The 15,379-nt window shown below is 33.4% G+C and overlaps 1 protein-coding gene across 6 annotated transcripts in view; it reads left to right on the top strand.

Annotated features, from left to right (window-relative positions):
* The window catches only part of USP25 (ubiquitin specific peptidase 25), a 181,415-nt gene that overhangs the window by 77,318 nt on the left and 88,718 nt on the right, over positions 1–15,379 (top strand). For 5 of the 6 annotated variants that reach the window (XM_089910381.1, XM_089910378.1, XM_022575863.3 and 2 more), the window contains 6 exons: positions 1,367–1,440; positions 5,470–5,618; positions 10,928–11,055; positions 11,400–11,495; positions 12,672–12,833; positions 13,453–13,679. In XM_089910381.1, the coding sequence (XP_089766507.1) occupies positions 1,367–1,440; positions 5,470–5,618; positions 10,928–11,055; positions 11,400–11,495; positions 12,672–12,833; positions 13,453–13,679 (836 nt within the window). The remainder of the gene's footprint in view (positions 1–1,366; positions 1,441–5,469; positions 5,619–10,927; positions 11,056–11,399; positions 11,496–12,671; positions 12,834–13,452; positions 13,680–15,379) is intronic. The other variant, XM_089910380.1, reaches the window with a different exon arrangement.

Below are 15,379 nucleotides of genomic sequence, written 5' to 3'. Positions count from 1 at the left end.
AATGGAATATCCTTAACAAGTAAGGAAACTCTGATACATACTACAACATGGATGAACCTTGAAGACATGATGCTGAGTGAAATTAGCCAGTCACAAAAAGACAAACACTGTATGTCACTTATATGATGTGTCAATAGTTGTCAAACTCAAAGAAACAGAAAGTTAGGATGGTGGTTGCCAGGGCCTGGCGGGAGGGAGGAATGTGGAGTTGTTTAATCAGTTTCTCAAGATGAAAAATAGTTCTGGAAGTTGGTTGTACAACAGTGTGAATATACTTAACACTGCCGAACTGTAAACTTAAAAATGGTTAAGATGGTAAATTTTATATTGTGTGTATTTTATCACAGTTCAGATTTTTTTCAAATTTCAATAAAAAGTAAATGGGAAAGTGCTTCTTACTATGTACCTAAAAGTAGAGGGACAGAAATCTTTTTGAATAGCACTGATGACCACCACACTACCTCATAGGATTGTTCCAGAGATTAAGTGAAGTACTTCCCACCAATTATTTTATGGTTTAAATGAGGGTGAATGTAACACATATATCAAGAGACAGATAGTGTCCTTCTCTCTTTTTTAAAATAAATCAGTTTTACTAATTTAAACACAAAATTTATGAAGAAAAAGTCTCTCTGCAGTTGTGGACACAACATACTTTTATATAGCAAGGCCAAAATAAACTTTGTGTTTTTAGACCACACGGTACAAAGCGTTAAAAAAAAAGTTTAAAATTGTCAGTTTCTATTTGCTTCAAGCAAAAAAGAAAAACAACAAATTTATATGTTAAAGAATTTGGAAAATTCACAGATGACTGATTTTACCAGCAACATGAAACTTTATGGAGTTTCTCTTTAGCTACCTGGGTTGAAGCTGGTGTTTTTCTCCTTCACTGCTGATGGCTAGTGTTCATTCTTCTAGGTAAATGTGGGAAATGACTTATTAAAATTTTATAGAAATTTATTCTGATTAAAAGTGGCTTTCCCTCCTTCCCAACAAGTCCAGATAAGCATGTATTGTACAGACTAAAAGTTCAAGGTCGAAATGATAATGGAAAGATCAGGCACTTCCTGAATACAGACTCTACTCAGGTCTTCTTATAACGAGGTCCCACATAGTAATTCATTTTAACCCTTACAACAACCTTGTGAGTTCCATTACTATTACTATCCTCAGTTGACAGGTGAAGAAACGGAAAATAAATTTAAGTACCTTGGCCCAACACTAAGTCGCAGCGCCAAACACATGATAACCACATAAATGTTATTGTCTTGGCATACATTATTATTCTTTTAATGTTTCCTCTATTATTTACAGTTCTAAAAATTAAGAATTATAACCACATTTATATTTTTAATGTGATTTTTAGGGATGAAGAGAAGCCAAAGAACCCCATGGTAGAGTTGTTCTATGGAAGATTCCTAGCCGTGGGAGTGCTTGAAGGTATAGTTACACATGTTTACTTTTTTATTACAATTGAGATATTATTAGCTTTTAGCTCCTTTGTCATGATAGTGACTTTATTTGTGGAATGGTTTTTAATTTTAATGTGACTTTCTCTGTCTAGTAGTTTCTGCTGCATTGCTACTGCTAATCATTTATATAAAAAGCAAAGAATTGAGTGCCTGTAAAGGAAAGTACAGAGTATATTGTCATATGCTACTTGGTACTTAGTTAATGTTGTCCTGATGTTCTTTGCCTGGGACGGGTTCTGTGATACTGTGAATTGTTAGGATACAGGGATTAATGGGGCAATTGGTGGATCTTTTAAAAATAATATTGGAGTTTAATACTGGGCTTGGTATGATGGTCACTGTTTTTGAGGGTTTCAAGTCTATGCATGTTGAAAGCTGTACTTAGCAATTTAGCATAGTCAGGGTATTGCAGGGTTTCCATTTTGGGGGTGATTATAAAATTCTTCAGAATATAGTTTTCAAGAAAGAGTTGTACTCTGTCTTCTGAAAAATCAGTTGAGTGATACTATTCCTGTTATGTAAAATCCAGGCCTCACCAGTTACTCTTTGGTTTTCCTAACAAGGGCAGGGAACTGACTCATAAGATATACTTCAAGTAATAATATTACTAAGTCCCAAAGCATACATTTTTGAAAAATTGTTATTCCCAAATGACCCTATACATCAACTTTTGAAAGTTCACCCAAATCACCCAAAGTATAAAATTTGGGAAATTAATTTTTCTTCAGGATCTTAAGTGATGGAGTTCCATGAAGTTTTGTTTGAATGTAGTTTTATATTTGAGATTTGGAAAAAAGGTAGACACTAACTCAGGATTTAATCAGACGTCCTAAAGGTTATATTGAGGTGTTAGTACATTTTGTTTGCCTCAAATGCTAAATATTCATTATATAAATAGTGGAATATTTTATATAGTGCATTGTATTCCAATTTGGGATGTCCACACTATCATACCAGTTTTTATCTGAAGTAGAACACTGTATATAGCAGAAGAGGAGCTCTAATCAGGTTGTGACTGGGCACTATTTGTAATACTTCTCATGAGCACTTCTACCTATATTATCTGGATTCTTAAAAGTGATTATTAAAATTTCTCAGTCAGTGAAGTCTTTGTACTTGGTTTTGGTGAGTTGTTTAAAGGCTACTGTGCTGCATAAATGTGATTTTAATACATTTCCAGGTGAACTGTGTGTTTGCTTTGTTAACAGTTTATTTTAGAACACTATTATTTTTACATATATCTTCTTAATGCCTTTTTTTAGACTAGTGACTCTCAATTAGGGGTGATTTTCAGTTTGTTTACTAAAGTACTCTATTGCAAAACTTCTTCAGCTCTTCTAGAATTTCTAGGCCATTGACCCCTCCATTCTGTTCTTCTCAGTCTTTGCTTTACTTCCTTCCTTGTCCATTATGATCATCCTTATACATTTCTAAAACTCTTTCCCCTCATTCCCTTCTGGCAACACTTCTCTGGCTAGTCTCTGACCCTCATGGAACTACTCCTCTTCTCTCTGCATGTACTGAGAACCTGACCATTGCTAGGAGAAAGTCACTCAAATGAGCTAACTGTAATGGATCATAAAGTTGTAGTGACTCTAAGCTTCACTGGTCCCAAGCCTGTAATCCTACCTGGCAGTCATCTTTGTTTAATCACTGTCTTCTTTCCCATTTTCTGCAATAACTATTTCCAGTTTTTCTACCTCTAATCTAATTTCTTTGTCTCTTCATTTTCTGAGAAAGATCTTAACTCAAATTTCATGGATTTACCATGAAGTTAATGAAGCCTAACCATGGGTCCTGGCTAAGGCTCTGAATCTAATTTTTTGCTTATAACTTTTTTATCATAGTTCTTAAAAGTGAGTTCCTCATATATATGAGCTTCAGGCTTCCCAACTTGGATCCATTCCAACCTCTACCACATTCTTTTATTTGTCCCTCCAGGTAATAGAGGAATTATTTAGTCTAATATCAATGGCTGTTCATTACATGTGCTCAGAATCTCATCCTTTCATGTTTTCACTCAGGCCTTATTCTGTCCATTATCTTGCTTTTTTTCTGTATCTTTAGCTTCTTCCTTTCACTGTGTCTTTCTCATCAATATTTAGACATGCTCTGGTGTTTCACATCTTTAAAATTAAAAAAAAAATCTCCCTTCACATGCTTTTTTTCAGTCAATCTTATTCAGAAATAAGCTCCTTTAAAGTGAGGAGTTTGTTTTCACCTGCTATCTCTCCAATTATTCTACCTGTCCCACTTTCATTTTCTGTCCCCAGACCTCTTCTCAAAGGGGCTTTTTAAGGTTATTGATTTCTTACACGTGTGTTAGTCCATCGGATCCCTCTCAGTTCTTATTGAATTCTTATCAACTATTAATGCTGTTGACTCCACTCTCTCCTTCTCCTCCTTTTCCCCACTCTTTCCTTAAAAACACTTCTCTGGCTTCTATCACACCATATTATCTTGGCTTTCTCATGCCTCTGTGGGTACTTCTTATGAGTTATATTTATAGTTCTTCCTGTATCTAAAGGTGAGATCCTTGGGAATCAGCTTAAGTCCTCTTCCTCTTCCTGTCAGATAATTCCTTGGGCAGTCTCATTCACTTCCTTGATTTCCTGCTATCAATAAGCTAGCAATTCTCCAATTTATAGCTTCACACCAGTCTTAGTTACAGACTTATTTATGTCCACCTCTTTTCAACTTGAAATCTTATGGGCCATTCGAAACCAATGATTTTCCCTGCTGCCTTAAAACAAAAGTAAAAAAAAAAAATCCTCTACTCTTCCTTCACTGGTGCCCCTTTCAGTACATAAAAATCAATTCAGTTGTTCATGCTAAAAATCTGAGTATCATTCTTGATACCTTCCTTTCTCTTCTGTTCCCCATCCTGCCTATGAGCCATTCAGTCAAGTCCTATCGGTGCTCCCTTTTGTATATATTTATAAATGTGTGTATGTCATTTCATCTGTTTTTATATACTTTTACTAACACCCTATTCAATGCTACCTTTATTTTTAGATAGATTCTATAATAGTCTCCTGACAGTCTATCACTCTCTTAACACAGAAACCGTAAGGATGTTTCAGAGATATAAATCTGAGCCTCTTATTCCTAGATTTAATTATTCAGTGACTTTCCATTATATTCAGAATATACTAGAAAAAAATTCTCAACAAGGGCTACTAGACTTCGTTAAGAATTTGATTTTGATCCCTCACCTAACTCTTCATTGTCATCTCCATCTTGCTCCCTTAAGCTATACTTTCCTTCCCTTAATTCGTTAAAACATGCCAAGTTCTTTGCAGCCTGAAAGTCTTTGCGTGTGCTGTTGCTTGGCCAAGAATACTCTGGCTCCCCGACGTTCTGGCCTGGCCAACTCCCATTCACCTTTACAGTCTCAGCATAAATGTCATTTTGCTATGGAAGTTTTCCCTGCTTCACCCTCCAGCCCTAAAGACTGGGTTTGTTCCCCGTTTTTATACCTTCTCACAGCACTCTGTCTCACCACCCCTTTTATAACATCTGTAATTATAAACAATTGTTTGTTCATAATTATATGTACAATTAATGTGTATAATGTCTTTTTCCAGAAGAGGATAGGAGTTTCCTCGGCTCAGAGACCATATCTCTTTTGTGCACTGCTATATATATTCTCAATGTTAGCACACTCTCTTACCCTTAGAAGGTACTTTTTAAAAGAATAAACATATATATATATATATAAATATGTATGTTTATACACATATATACATAATATGTACTTACATATGCATGTATATAATTACATACACACATAGGGGTGTGTAATATCTATAGCATAGCTGGATGTGGATATACGTATGTACATGTACAAACCAGTAGGAAAATTATACCAACTACTACTGTCTGGACCATAAACAGTTATAGTTTTCAGGTTCAGGAGATAATTACTGTATACATCTATTTACTTTTAGTAGCTAAAAGGCCATATTGAGGAATATTAATTTCCCCCCTCTTATAGGTAAAAAATTTGAAAATACTGAAATGTTTGGTCAGTACCCACTTCAGGTCAATGGATTCAAAGATCTACATGAGTGCCTAGAAGCTGCCATGATTGAAGGAGAAATTGAGTCTTTACATTCGGAAAATTCAGGAAAGTCCGGCCAAGAGGTGAGTTTAGCATCTTTATTCCCCCTTCAGGTCTTTCTTAAAATGTTGTGAAGTGCAATTTAAGACTCTAAGGATATAGCTACTAATAATTGAGAGAATACTCAGAAAATGTACTTGGATTTAATTATGATAATTTATACATATTTGGGAAACCTGCAGAGTCAATATACTCTATAATCTAAGTTAAATTTTCATTTAAAATTTTTCTCAAAATTTGATGTTAAAATCCTCCTTTAGGACACTGTTCAGTCTTTTAAGACTTTTCAGTCATGGTACCGGCCATTACAGCATGCTAGTCCTGGAAGTAAGGAAGAAAAACACTGATGTTAGAGTGGAATTTTATATAGACATATGTTACTTACATCAAATATTGTTGGAATATGTCCACACCCAAGTAGGCAACACCACACTCCTTTTCTTGTAAAATTACTGTGTGATTGCCTGAAGAGCAGATGAAAAAACTTGCTTTCTCAAGAAAGAAAGAATTTAAAAAATATATTACAAACCTATTTATCTGTCTCCACTGGTCTCTGTCTAATAACCTATCTCCATCTCTCAATTCATCTCTCTAGCTCCATCTGTATATCCTTCCATCCATATATTCTTCTAGAATAATAGAGTAAACGATAAAGGACAGATTATGTGTGCCAAAATCAGTCATCATTAAGCAATTGCTGATAGCTGTCTAGATGTAAACTCCGTGCATGAGGGTGGGGGTCTTCATCTGTGCCATTCACTACTGTATCCCTAGGGCAGTGTGGTGACTGCAGATAAAATTACATAATACATATTGACTGACTGAATGAAATGTCTCAGTCATATTAAAAAAGTTGCCAAGGTCTTTATTCTGAATAGGTACTTAATAAATATTAAGTGATGGCATCTCTGTTTATCTAAAAAGGGACTAGGTTCTTGTATTTTTCAGAATAAATTGCTTTTATTTGAGTTGTATGCTTTTTTAAAAAGATATAATTCTAACGCCATCCTCATTTCCTTTTCTTCCCTCAAACAAAAAAGGAAATAAATAATATTTACTATTTTTTGGCTGTTTTTTTGAGAGAGAGAAAATATTTGAAATAGTTTTTCTCTCTACATCATAGAGCATCTATTTCAGTGATTCTCAACAGATATCTACACCTCACTTCAAAGCTATCGAATCAGAATCTAGGGTAGGGATATGGTATATGACCACCAGAGCTCCACAGATAACTCTGATATAGACCTTTAATTAAGAATACTTAAATTAAGCATATTTATTTTATTGATTGGGAAACAAATCTGTAAAGATTGGGCCTTTCCAAGGATCCCAAAATGGAACAGGTGTGCAGAGCCCCATGAAGTGCAATCTGTTTTCTATTAAACAAAAGAATGATGGGTTTGGGCAGGGAAAAAAGGGATGGCATTTTCCTCACATTGTCAAAGTAGCTTATAAATGAAACACACTATGGTTTATTGGTAAATAATTTAATAATTGGTAAATAATCTTTCTCACATATTCCTACCTTTTAAAAATGTTTTTCTTACATTGACTCTGATTGTCATTATTTATTTTTTTAAAAATCTAGTTTGTCCTCTGTCTTTGGCTTCATACTCTGAATGCCCTATACCACAATATATAATTTCTGCCTAGGTTTTCCCATCTAACCTAAGATACACAGTGGTTTGTTGTCATCTCTGAATTCAATTTCTAAGCCGTCTCAATAATAGCAAATTTGATTACCTGTGATTCCTAGTACCAGTTGCCTAGATTTGCTGAACACAGTAGTTTCAATAATAATTCAACCTGGTTTAAATGACTCTCACCGACTAGAGCAGAATATCTTAAAAGTTTTTAGTAACACCCTTAAATTATAGTCTTATTATGTGCTTCAGAAAAGCTATTTTGTTTCTCTATAAAGGCCAATGAGTAGCATTTTAGGCTTGTTTCTAAACAAAATTGACATAACCCCCGATGTTAATACCTTTTATCTCTTACACTATTATTTAATAAAAATTATTGATTTTACTTTGATATAGAAAACATCTTTTTTTTTTTTTTTTCTGAAATAGCTGGGGCCAACTAATATAGGAAGATCTCTAGTCTCCAGAATTGCTCATGTTAAAACATCGAGTGGGCTGTAAGAGTTTACATTTCTGTAATACCAAGAGGCAACTGAATAAAGTAAAAATGATTATATGTAAGATATTTTTCTAAATCATAAATTTTAATTAAATGGTGTGCCAATTGTAAATGAGTTATACTCTCCAAGAAACCTGGAGCTACTTTTTGATTGCCTGTTGGAGAGAAAGAATTTCAAAGAGTAAACACCTCACTTCTGGTATGGGTATTCACTACCAATAGTATGATGTACATCCTTTTAGACGATTGCTATGCACATATAAATATTGTATTTGTCTGTTCATACTGTCCTGAAACTTGCATTTTTTTACTTAGCAGTATATTGTGAGCATCCTTCCATGTCAGTATATAGCTTTACATCATTCTATTTAGAACCTGCATAGTATCATTGTAGCCCGTATTTACAAAATTAAATTGTTGTAATTCTTCTGTGAGACAGTAGTTGGACAAAGAATTATTTCAAAGAATGTCTTCCTGTAAATACCCTTGAGCACTTAGGAATGAAAGATAGTTAGAAGTGGAATCTTTAGGTCACAGGGCATACTCATTTAAAAATGTAAGTACTGCTAAATTTCCCTTCACAAAGTTGTACCAAGTTATAATCAAAGTGCTGAGAGAAATTTTACAGAGCTTTAATTAAAAAGCTAAGTTATAGAAATAATACCTACATGTACTATATTAGATATATGGAGATATTATATAGGAAATATATAGGGCAAAGGAGTGAAGGCAATTAAATGACTGAAACTAATTTTTGAATTGAAATTGCAAGTTTTCTCTTCTCGTGCTTAGTTTATATCCTAGCTTTGTTTGGTGTTCTGTGGGGAATTTGCAATGATAGGTCTGTTTTTTCTTGTTCCTCCCCCCAACCCCCCCATATTCATGTAATCTTCCAAAAGCAAGGTAGTTAAAACATATTAATAGAAAAATCAGCTATTTACTCATAAAAATGGCCACATTCTCTCTAGAAAATATTTTAACAGGTCAGATTTATATTTACAGTAAATTCAGGAGTACTGCTGTTGGCATTGCTGATTATCTAAGTCCTTTTTTCATTAACTGCAGAAATCTATTACCCCTGTCAGTTCATTTTATAATGTAGTAATAATAATAGTAATCATATAATGATATGTGTTTTGAGATATGGAGAATATAAGCATCATTTTTACCTTTAATGACCTGTGTCTCACAGCATGGCATACCGGTTAGATTAGGGATAAAGTATAGAGTTTTACTGAATGGAAAAATATTTTGAAAGAAAAAAGTGTCATTGGTTTATATTATTTGAGATTCTACTTATGTACTGCTGTACTTATGATCTGAAAATCACAGAGCTAGACATACCCATAGTATTTTTGTAAATGAATTTAGGGAATGGTGTGGCTATCTCTCGTCCTGATCAGCATGATAATGAAAAAGTGAAATCCTTCCACTCCTGTAGTAGGAAAAAACTGTCACTGCTGTTGGAGGAAACAAATCCATACAGAGACATATTACATAATATATTATGAACATTCTTTCATAAGATATGGAACCTATTTCCTGGACTATTTATGGTTTACAGAGAAGCATACCGCCAATTTGGGTCATTTCATTTCTGCTGGCCATTGTAGGTTCCTGTGAATTAAAGTATGTTAACTATTTAAAGTTAATACTTAGATTTAATTTTAAATAGTAACATTTAAAGCATTGCAAAAAAATGAAGGTAATAGTACTTGAAATCTACTTGTTTGAGTATTGTAAAATGGAATAGAGAATATCATCCTAAGGCATCAGACGTTTTCCTTGTGATATGTGTGGGGTATATTTTAATTCTTAATAGTAATTTTAGGTGTGGATTAAAGCTAACTAAAAAAAATTCTTTCCAGTGCCATGGGAGAACAAAGCAAATAAGCAAACTTTGCTCAAGAAATTTTAAAACTTAAGAGTTGTTTCTAATATTAGATCTTCCATAACTTTCCCTAGTCAGTTTCAGGTAATATCCATAAAGCAAATTCCTTAAACTTCAACTTTTAGTAAAAGGTAAACCAAACCCAACTCAGGAAATCTCAATTCAGGTAATCATTAGCATTTTGGGAGGGAGAAATAGTTTTTAATAACCATTTATTTTTATTGATTTTATTTACAGAAAAGTAGCAACTTTCAAGATCATATTCAGTTTGCCACATGTGCAGTTTCTGCTTTTCTTTTTCTTGAACGTTTGAATTTAAATTAGCATACTCTTAGCTTATTGACATTTATGTGGTGACATTTTGTGGCACTTGAAAATACCATACACGATATAGTATGCAACAATTTCTTTTTACAGAAGTACATTGCATGGCTTAAAATAAGCACTTCGGAAATACTTGTTACATTATTTTATACTTCTGTATTTGTTAATTCACAAGTTTTTTCCTTTTTCTTTCTCTTTAAATAAATAAGGTTTATGTAAAGCTTGAATCTGTTTATTGAAATAATTTTGAAGTTTTGTTGCATTTCACGCTTAACTGAACAGTTGCCAAAGTGTGTGGAGGAAGTGCCTCATAGCAGTGAGGCATTCAATTCTTTAAGCACTAGTCATTTTTAAAAATATTAAATGTAGTTATCCAGTATAAACTCTGTTTTCCTAGTGATAGATCTTTTTCTCAAATTTGTCAAAATTCCAGTGGGAACATTAAATTTAAAACAGGAAAGTATCAGTTTCTAGTTTTAGCATGAGAATTGTGATCATTTATGCTATAAAATAATTTTTTTCTTTAGTGTACTACCTCTTACATGTTACTTTGTCACAGGTTTTTGACCGTGTGGTTGATTGTATTAAGTATATGTGCCATTCCTGGTAGTAATTGTGACATAATATTGAAGAAGCCAGAAAACTTGAGACACTAAGCCATACTTTTATTCAGTGTCTTTCTCTTTGGGTTAGAAATTCTAATGTAAAGAATTAATCATTGAAGAAGGAGAGTCATTAGAAGATTTTTCTCTTTCCTGGTTGTGTGTTACCCCATTGGAATTTTCAAAAGGTGTGAAAAACTTTTAGGAGGAAGTTGAGTTTTAACTAAATTGCATACCCAATCAATTATTTGTCATGTTAGCATTATTATGATGCATATAAAAATGCCACTGCTAACTAACATCCTGTGCCTAAAATTGCAATGGAGAAAACAGAAAGGTGATATTAAGGGGTTTTGTTACTGTTTTCTTTCAGCATTGGTTTACTGAACTACCACCTGTGTTAACGTTTGAATTGTCAAGATTTGAATTTAATCAGGCATTGGGAAGACCAGAAAAAATTCACAACAAATTGGAATTTCCTCAAGTTTTATATCTGGACAGGTATGGTTTGGTATACAGCATGACTTAGTTTTGAAACAGTTCAGTATCCGAAGAGTTATTGTGCTTAGAGAAAATTTTGCTTAATTTCCTTAAAATAATTTTTACTTTTTGCGTAATGTATCTAATACTATTTGTCAAGGAAAATGGAGTTCTCTTTTTATTTAGAAAAGGATAGTTACTGGGAATAATGTTATAAGGAAAAATACTAATTTGTATTGTCTGTATGATGTTTTATTATAAAATTTTGGATGAGTTGATCTTCTGTGGTGATGGCTAGACTTAATATTGTGTCTGCTTCTGTATTTGCAAATACTGATAATTGCTGTATTTCTTTTTCCTGATAGATACATGCATAGAAACAGAGAAATAACAAGAATTAAGAGGGAAGAGATCAAGAGGCTAAAAGATTACCTCACAGTATTACAACAGAGACTTGAAAGGTATTGAAACTTTAGTGAAATTATGAGCTAACTATAGGAAGTCATATTTTTAGTGACTGTCTAGAGCTTTAATTTAAAATTTGCTTTGAATGATTTGTGATTCTAGGAGTAAATAATCATTCTGGATTGATATTTTGCTTGAATAGTTTAGGCTTGAGTTTCGTTAGAGACTAAAATAATTCATAGTTGGCATTAGAAGATGATTTTATTGTTTAAAATTAAATATTCCTACCATAAAGAGGTAATACGCATGGTACTAAAAATAGATGTTAAACTAATCTATGATTGAGATTTCTTCTTGTCTGAGACTAAATATTACTCTTGAGATTCCCCTTAAAACTAACGGTAACTGAGTGTTTCTCCTTAACACAGAAGATACAAACTCAGATGCCTACGAGAGGCTCATGGAGGCTTTATAAAGAAGGGAAGCAAGTCAAGCGTGAGCTGGTGGGCAAAGGGAGTCAGAGAGCACATCCCTGTGGAGAGAGGGTGGCTGCTATCGGCACTAGTAGGCGGTGCCACGCGTGAACATCATCTTCCTATTGTCTATAGCTTCGCATTGTTTCCAGAAGAAGCCAGAATCTAGAGTATGAAATATTCTGTAGTTCAGACAGAAGTCTACAGACTGAAATGTGGTCTGAAAGATCCCAGTTTGCAACCTCTGATCTAATCTGTATTCCCTTGTTTTAGTATTAATTTAAAAGTTATAGCCTAAAACTTTTTATACAAAATAATATGTTATTTTTCAATAGTTTTAATTCTTAAAAGGTATCAGTAATCATATTGAAAAATAATCCGACATAAACGGTGGGAGGATAATATTAGTCACCATCTTGAGACCAGATAACAGATCTAAAAATAAAAGTCTCAGGAGATGGAAATGTCAGTTTTCATTTTACTATTGGGTTACAACTTAGAGCAGCATCTAAAATTTATAACAGTGTATATACACATTCAGTCTTAATCAGCTTTGGTTTTGTGTTCCTTTGGAGAACATTTAATTTATTTCTTGAGTGTACATTTAGTTTTACCATCTTCATTTGAAAGCAGAATTAATTTCATTGTTGAGGAATATTTATTGAAGTGTTTTTATTATGTTTTATAACAATTATTGAAAAAAAAAACAAATGTGCTTTATACACAAATGAAAGCATTCATACATTTTATGGTTAATAGGTATTTAAGCTATGGTTCGGGTCCCAAACGATTCCCCTTGGTGGATGTTCTGCAGTATGCGTTGGAATTTGCCTCAAGTAAACCTGTTTGCACTTCTCCTGTTGATGATATTGATGCTAGTTCCCCATCTAGTGGTTCTGTACCATCACAGACATTACCAAGGTAAAAAGTTTTCTTGATAGAAGAGACAGCTGTGTTACTGTATTATGTAATAACATAATTGATGCCTTTAAAGACGGTGTTATAAAATGCATGTTGTGATTTATTTTAGTGAACTCTAAAAAGATGACATTCACATAGAAGGTTGTATGCTTCTGGGGGCTTTCTTATTTCATTGTTTCAATGGATTTTATGGTTGTGGATTGAAATTTTCATCATACTTTTTTCCATTCAGAATTATACTTCAGGTTGTATGTTATATGTATCATCCTTTCATCCATGAAAATACTACTGTTAAATTAGAAAATTTTCTGTAATGTGAGCTGCTAAGTATTAGCAAGGGAAGGTTTTATAATTCTGGTATATGTAAGATTTGTATAAATAAATATGATTAAGCCATTTCTACTATAAAGCCCCAATTTTATAGTAATGTAGTTCCATATATTAAGAATCTCATTAGGTTATTAGATTAATCCACATATTTCTGGGTTTTTTTTTTAAAAAAACTTTTTCTTTTTGAAATTATAAGCCAATTTAATGCTGTTTGTTTGGCACATAATCATTGTCCAGAGCTTCAACTTGAAAAGTTTAATAATGAATATTCTGTACTTTAAAAATACAGCACAACAGACCAGCAGGGAGCTCCTTCTTCAGAACTGCCAAGCACATCACCCGCATCAATAGTTGCCATTTCGTCGAGATCAGTAATACACAAACCATTCACTCAGTCTCGGATACCTCCAGATTTGCCCATGCATCCAGCACCAAGGCACATAACAGAAGAGGAACTCTCTGTGCTAGAAAGCTGTTTACATCGCTGGAGGACAGAAATAGAAAATGACACCAGAGGTAAGAAGTTTCTCATAGCAGAGCTACTCTACCTCAGATGGACATGATTAATGTTAGAATTGAGAAGGGAAGTCACCTATGGATTATAGGTTTCATGTGTAAATATTATTAAAGGTTTTTTTCCCCTACAAAGTGTTTTCTATAAGATAAACTAGTTTGGCTTCCTTTTTTATGATCTTAATATCAGGTTTAGAGAGACCAAAAGATTTTTCCTGTATTACTTAGCTAATTAATGACCTAACAGATGGTCTGATTTTCTGGTTTAGGGCTCTAAATTTATATCAAACTGGTATTCACAGGTACTCCATTGGTGAAACATCACACAGCATCAGATTTTGTACTTAATCAGTTATGTACCTCTCTTGATATTTGTGCAGTGAGTTCAAATGATACAATATTTTCTTTAGGTTGAAGAATTAGAAATGTGAATTTTAATATTCAGTCTTCTCTAGTAGGTTTCCAAATATGATCTATTAGCTCAGTGCCAGTCTATAACGAGTTTTAACTGGCATGTAGTAAAATCAGAAAAGTAAGGACAGTGCTCTGTGGGGTGTGTGTGTGTGTTAGTGTTAAGTTGCCATCTGTCCATGCTTGGAAGGAACTCTCCTTTATTCTGAAATTATCTCCTTTACTTTTATCCTACTTTACTGTTGTTAAAATCTCCTTTTCTTAAAATGAAGCGATATTAATATTTTATGGTAGTTTTATCATAATTTTTTTTGCATGTCAAAATATAATAACCTATTATTGCTCCCTAATTTTATCCTAATTTTATTGATCTATGAAAAAAACATCTAGGAGTTACTCTTTTTATACCAAAAGGTTGGACTTGTACTAAACAATATCACTTGTTAGATTTTAAATGCCCAACTAGATGCTTTATAGACAATATGGAAATAAAGAGCAGTCTGTATTTAATAGGGAGTAAATAGGGTGTGGTGGTAACTAACAGTTAGCATTAGTAACTAAAGATTTTCCTTAGTATTTTTCATATATAAGGAAATTTTTTGTATTTGAAATCATTAGTAAACATTAATTAAGCACATAGTTTTTCCTGAATACTGTGCTAGGTGTTGGATAATTTTCTAGTGGACTTGGCGGATTGTGTTTGTTTTCATAAGATTACATTCAGAAGACTGAAAGCTAAGAACTTTTGACACCAAGGTCGTAGCATTGAGGGAGGAAAGAAATGACTTTGGTATATTCTTTGATGTGGGTCATTGACAAGAGGGAAGAGAGAGGGGGGGAGGATCAAGGATGATTCCCTTAGTTGTTCATAGTGATATGTATAACTACATAGATGGAATGCACTTTGGAAATGAGCAAACTGCTGGGGAGCAGGCCCTCACCTTGGGGGAGGAAGTAGGAATATGATGAGTCCACTTCTGGCCATTTTAAGTTAGAGGAACTTGAGAGGCATGTCGTAAGGTTTTGGACCTATAATACTATGCATCAAGTATTAAAGATTTTCCTTGGAATATTTGTTTTCTCTCTTTTATCCCTGATGATATTTGCTGTTAGCATTATTTTTTAAACTATTACATAGTATTCCAGTATATGAATATGATATAATTTATTCAATTTCTGTGTTGTTACTAACTACCAATAAAGCTGGCCTTCCGCATACATATTAGCATACTTTGTGAGTTGAGTATATTAAAAATGCCATTTCTGATCCAAAGTGTATATACTTAACATTT

This window comes from Delphinapterus leucas, chromosome 4, assembly GCF_059928025.1.
Source record: "Delphinapterus leucas isolate spDelLeu-1000000601 "Yukka" chromosome 4, BTC_Dleu_Yukka2, whole genome shotgun sequence".
Classification (NCBI taxonomy): domain Eukaryota; kingdom Metazoa; phylum Chordata; class Mammalia; order Artiodactyla; family Monodontidae; genus Delphinapterus; species Delphinapterus leucas.
The sequence above is the reverse complement of the archived record's forward strand: the minus strand, read 5'-3'. Positions and strand labels throughout refer to the sequence as shown.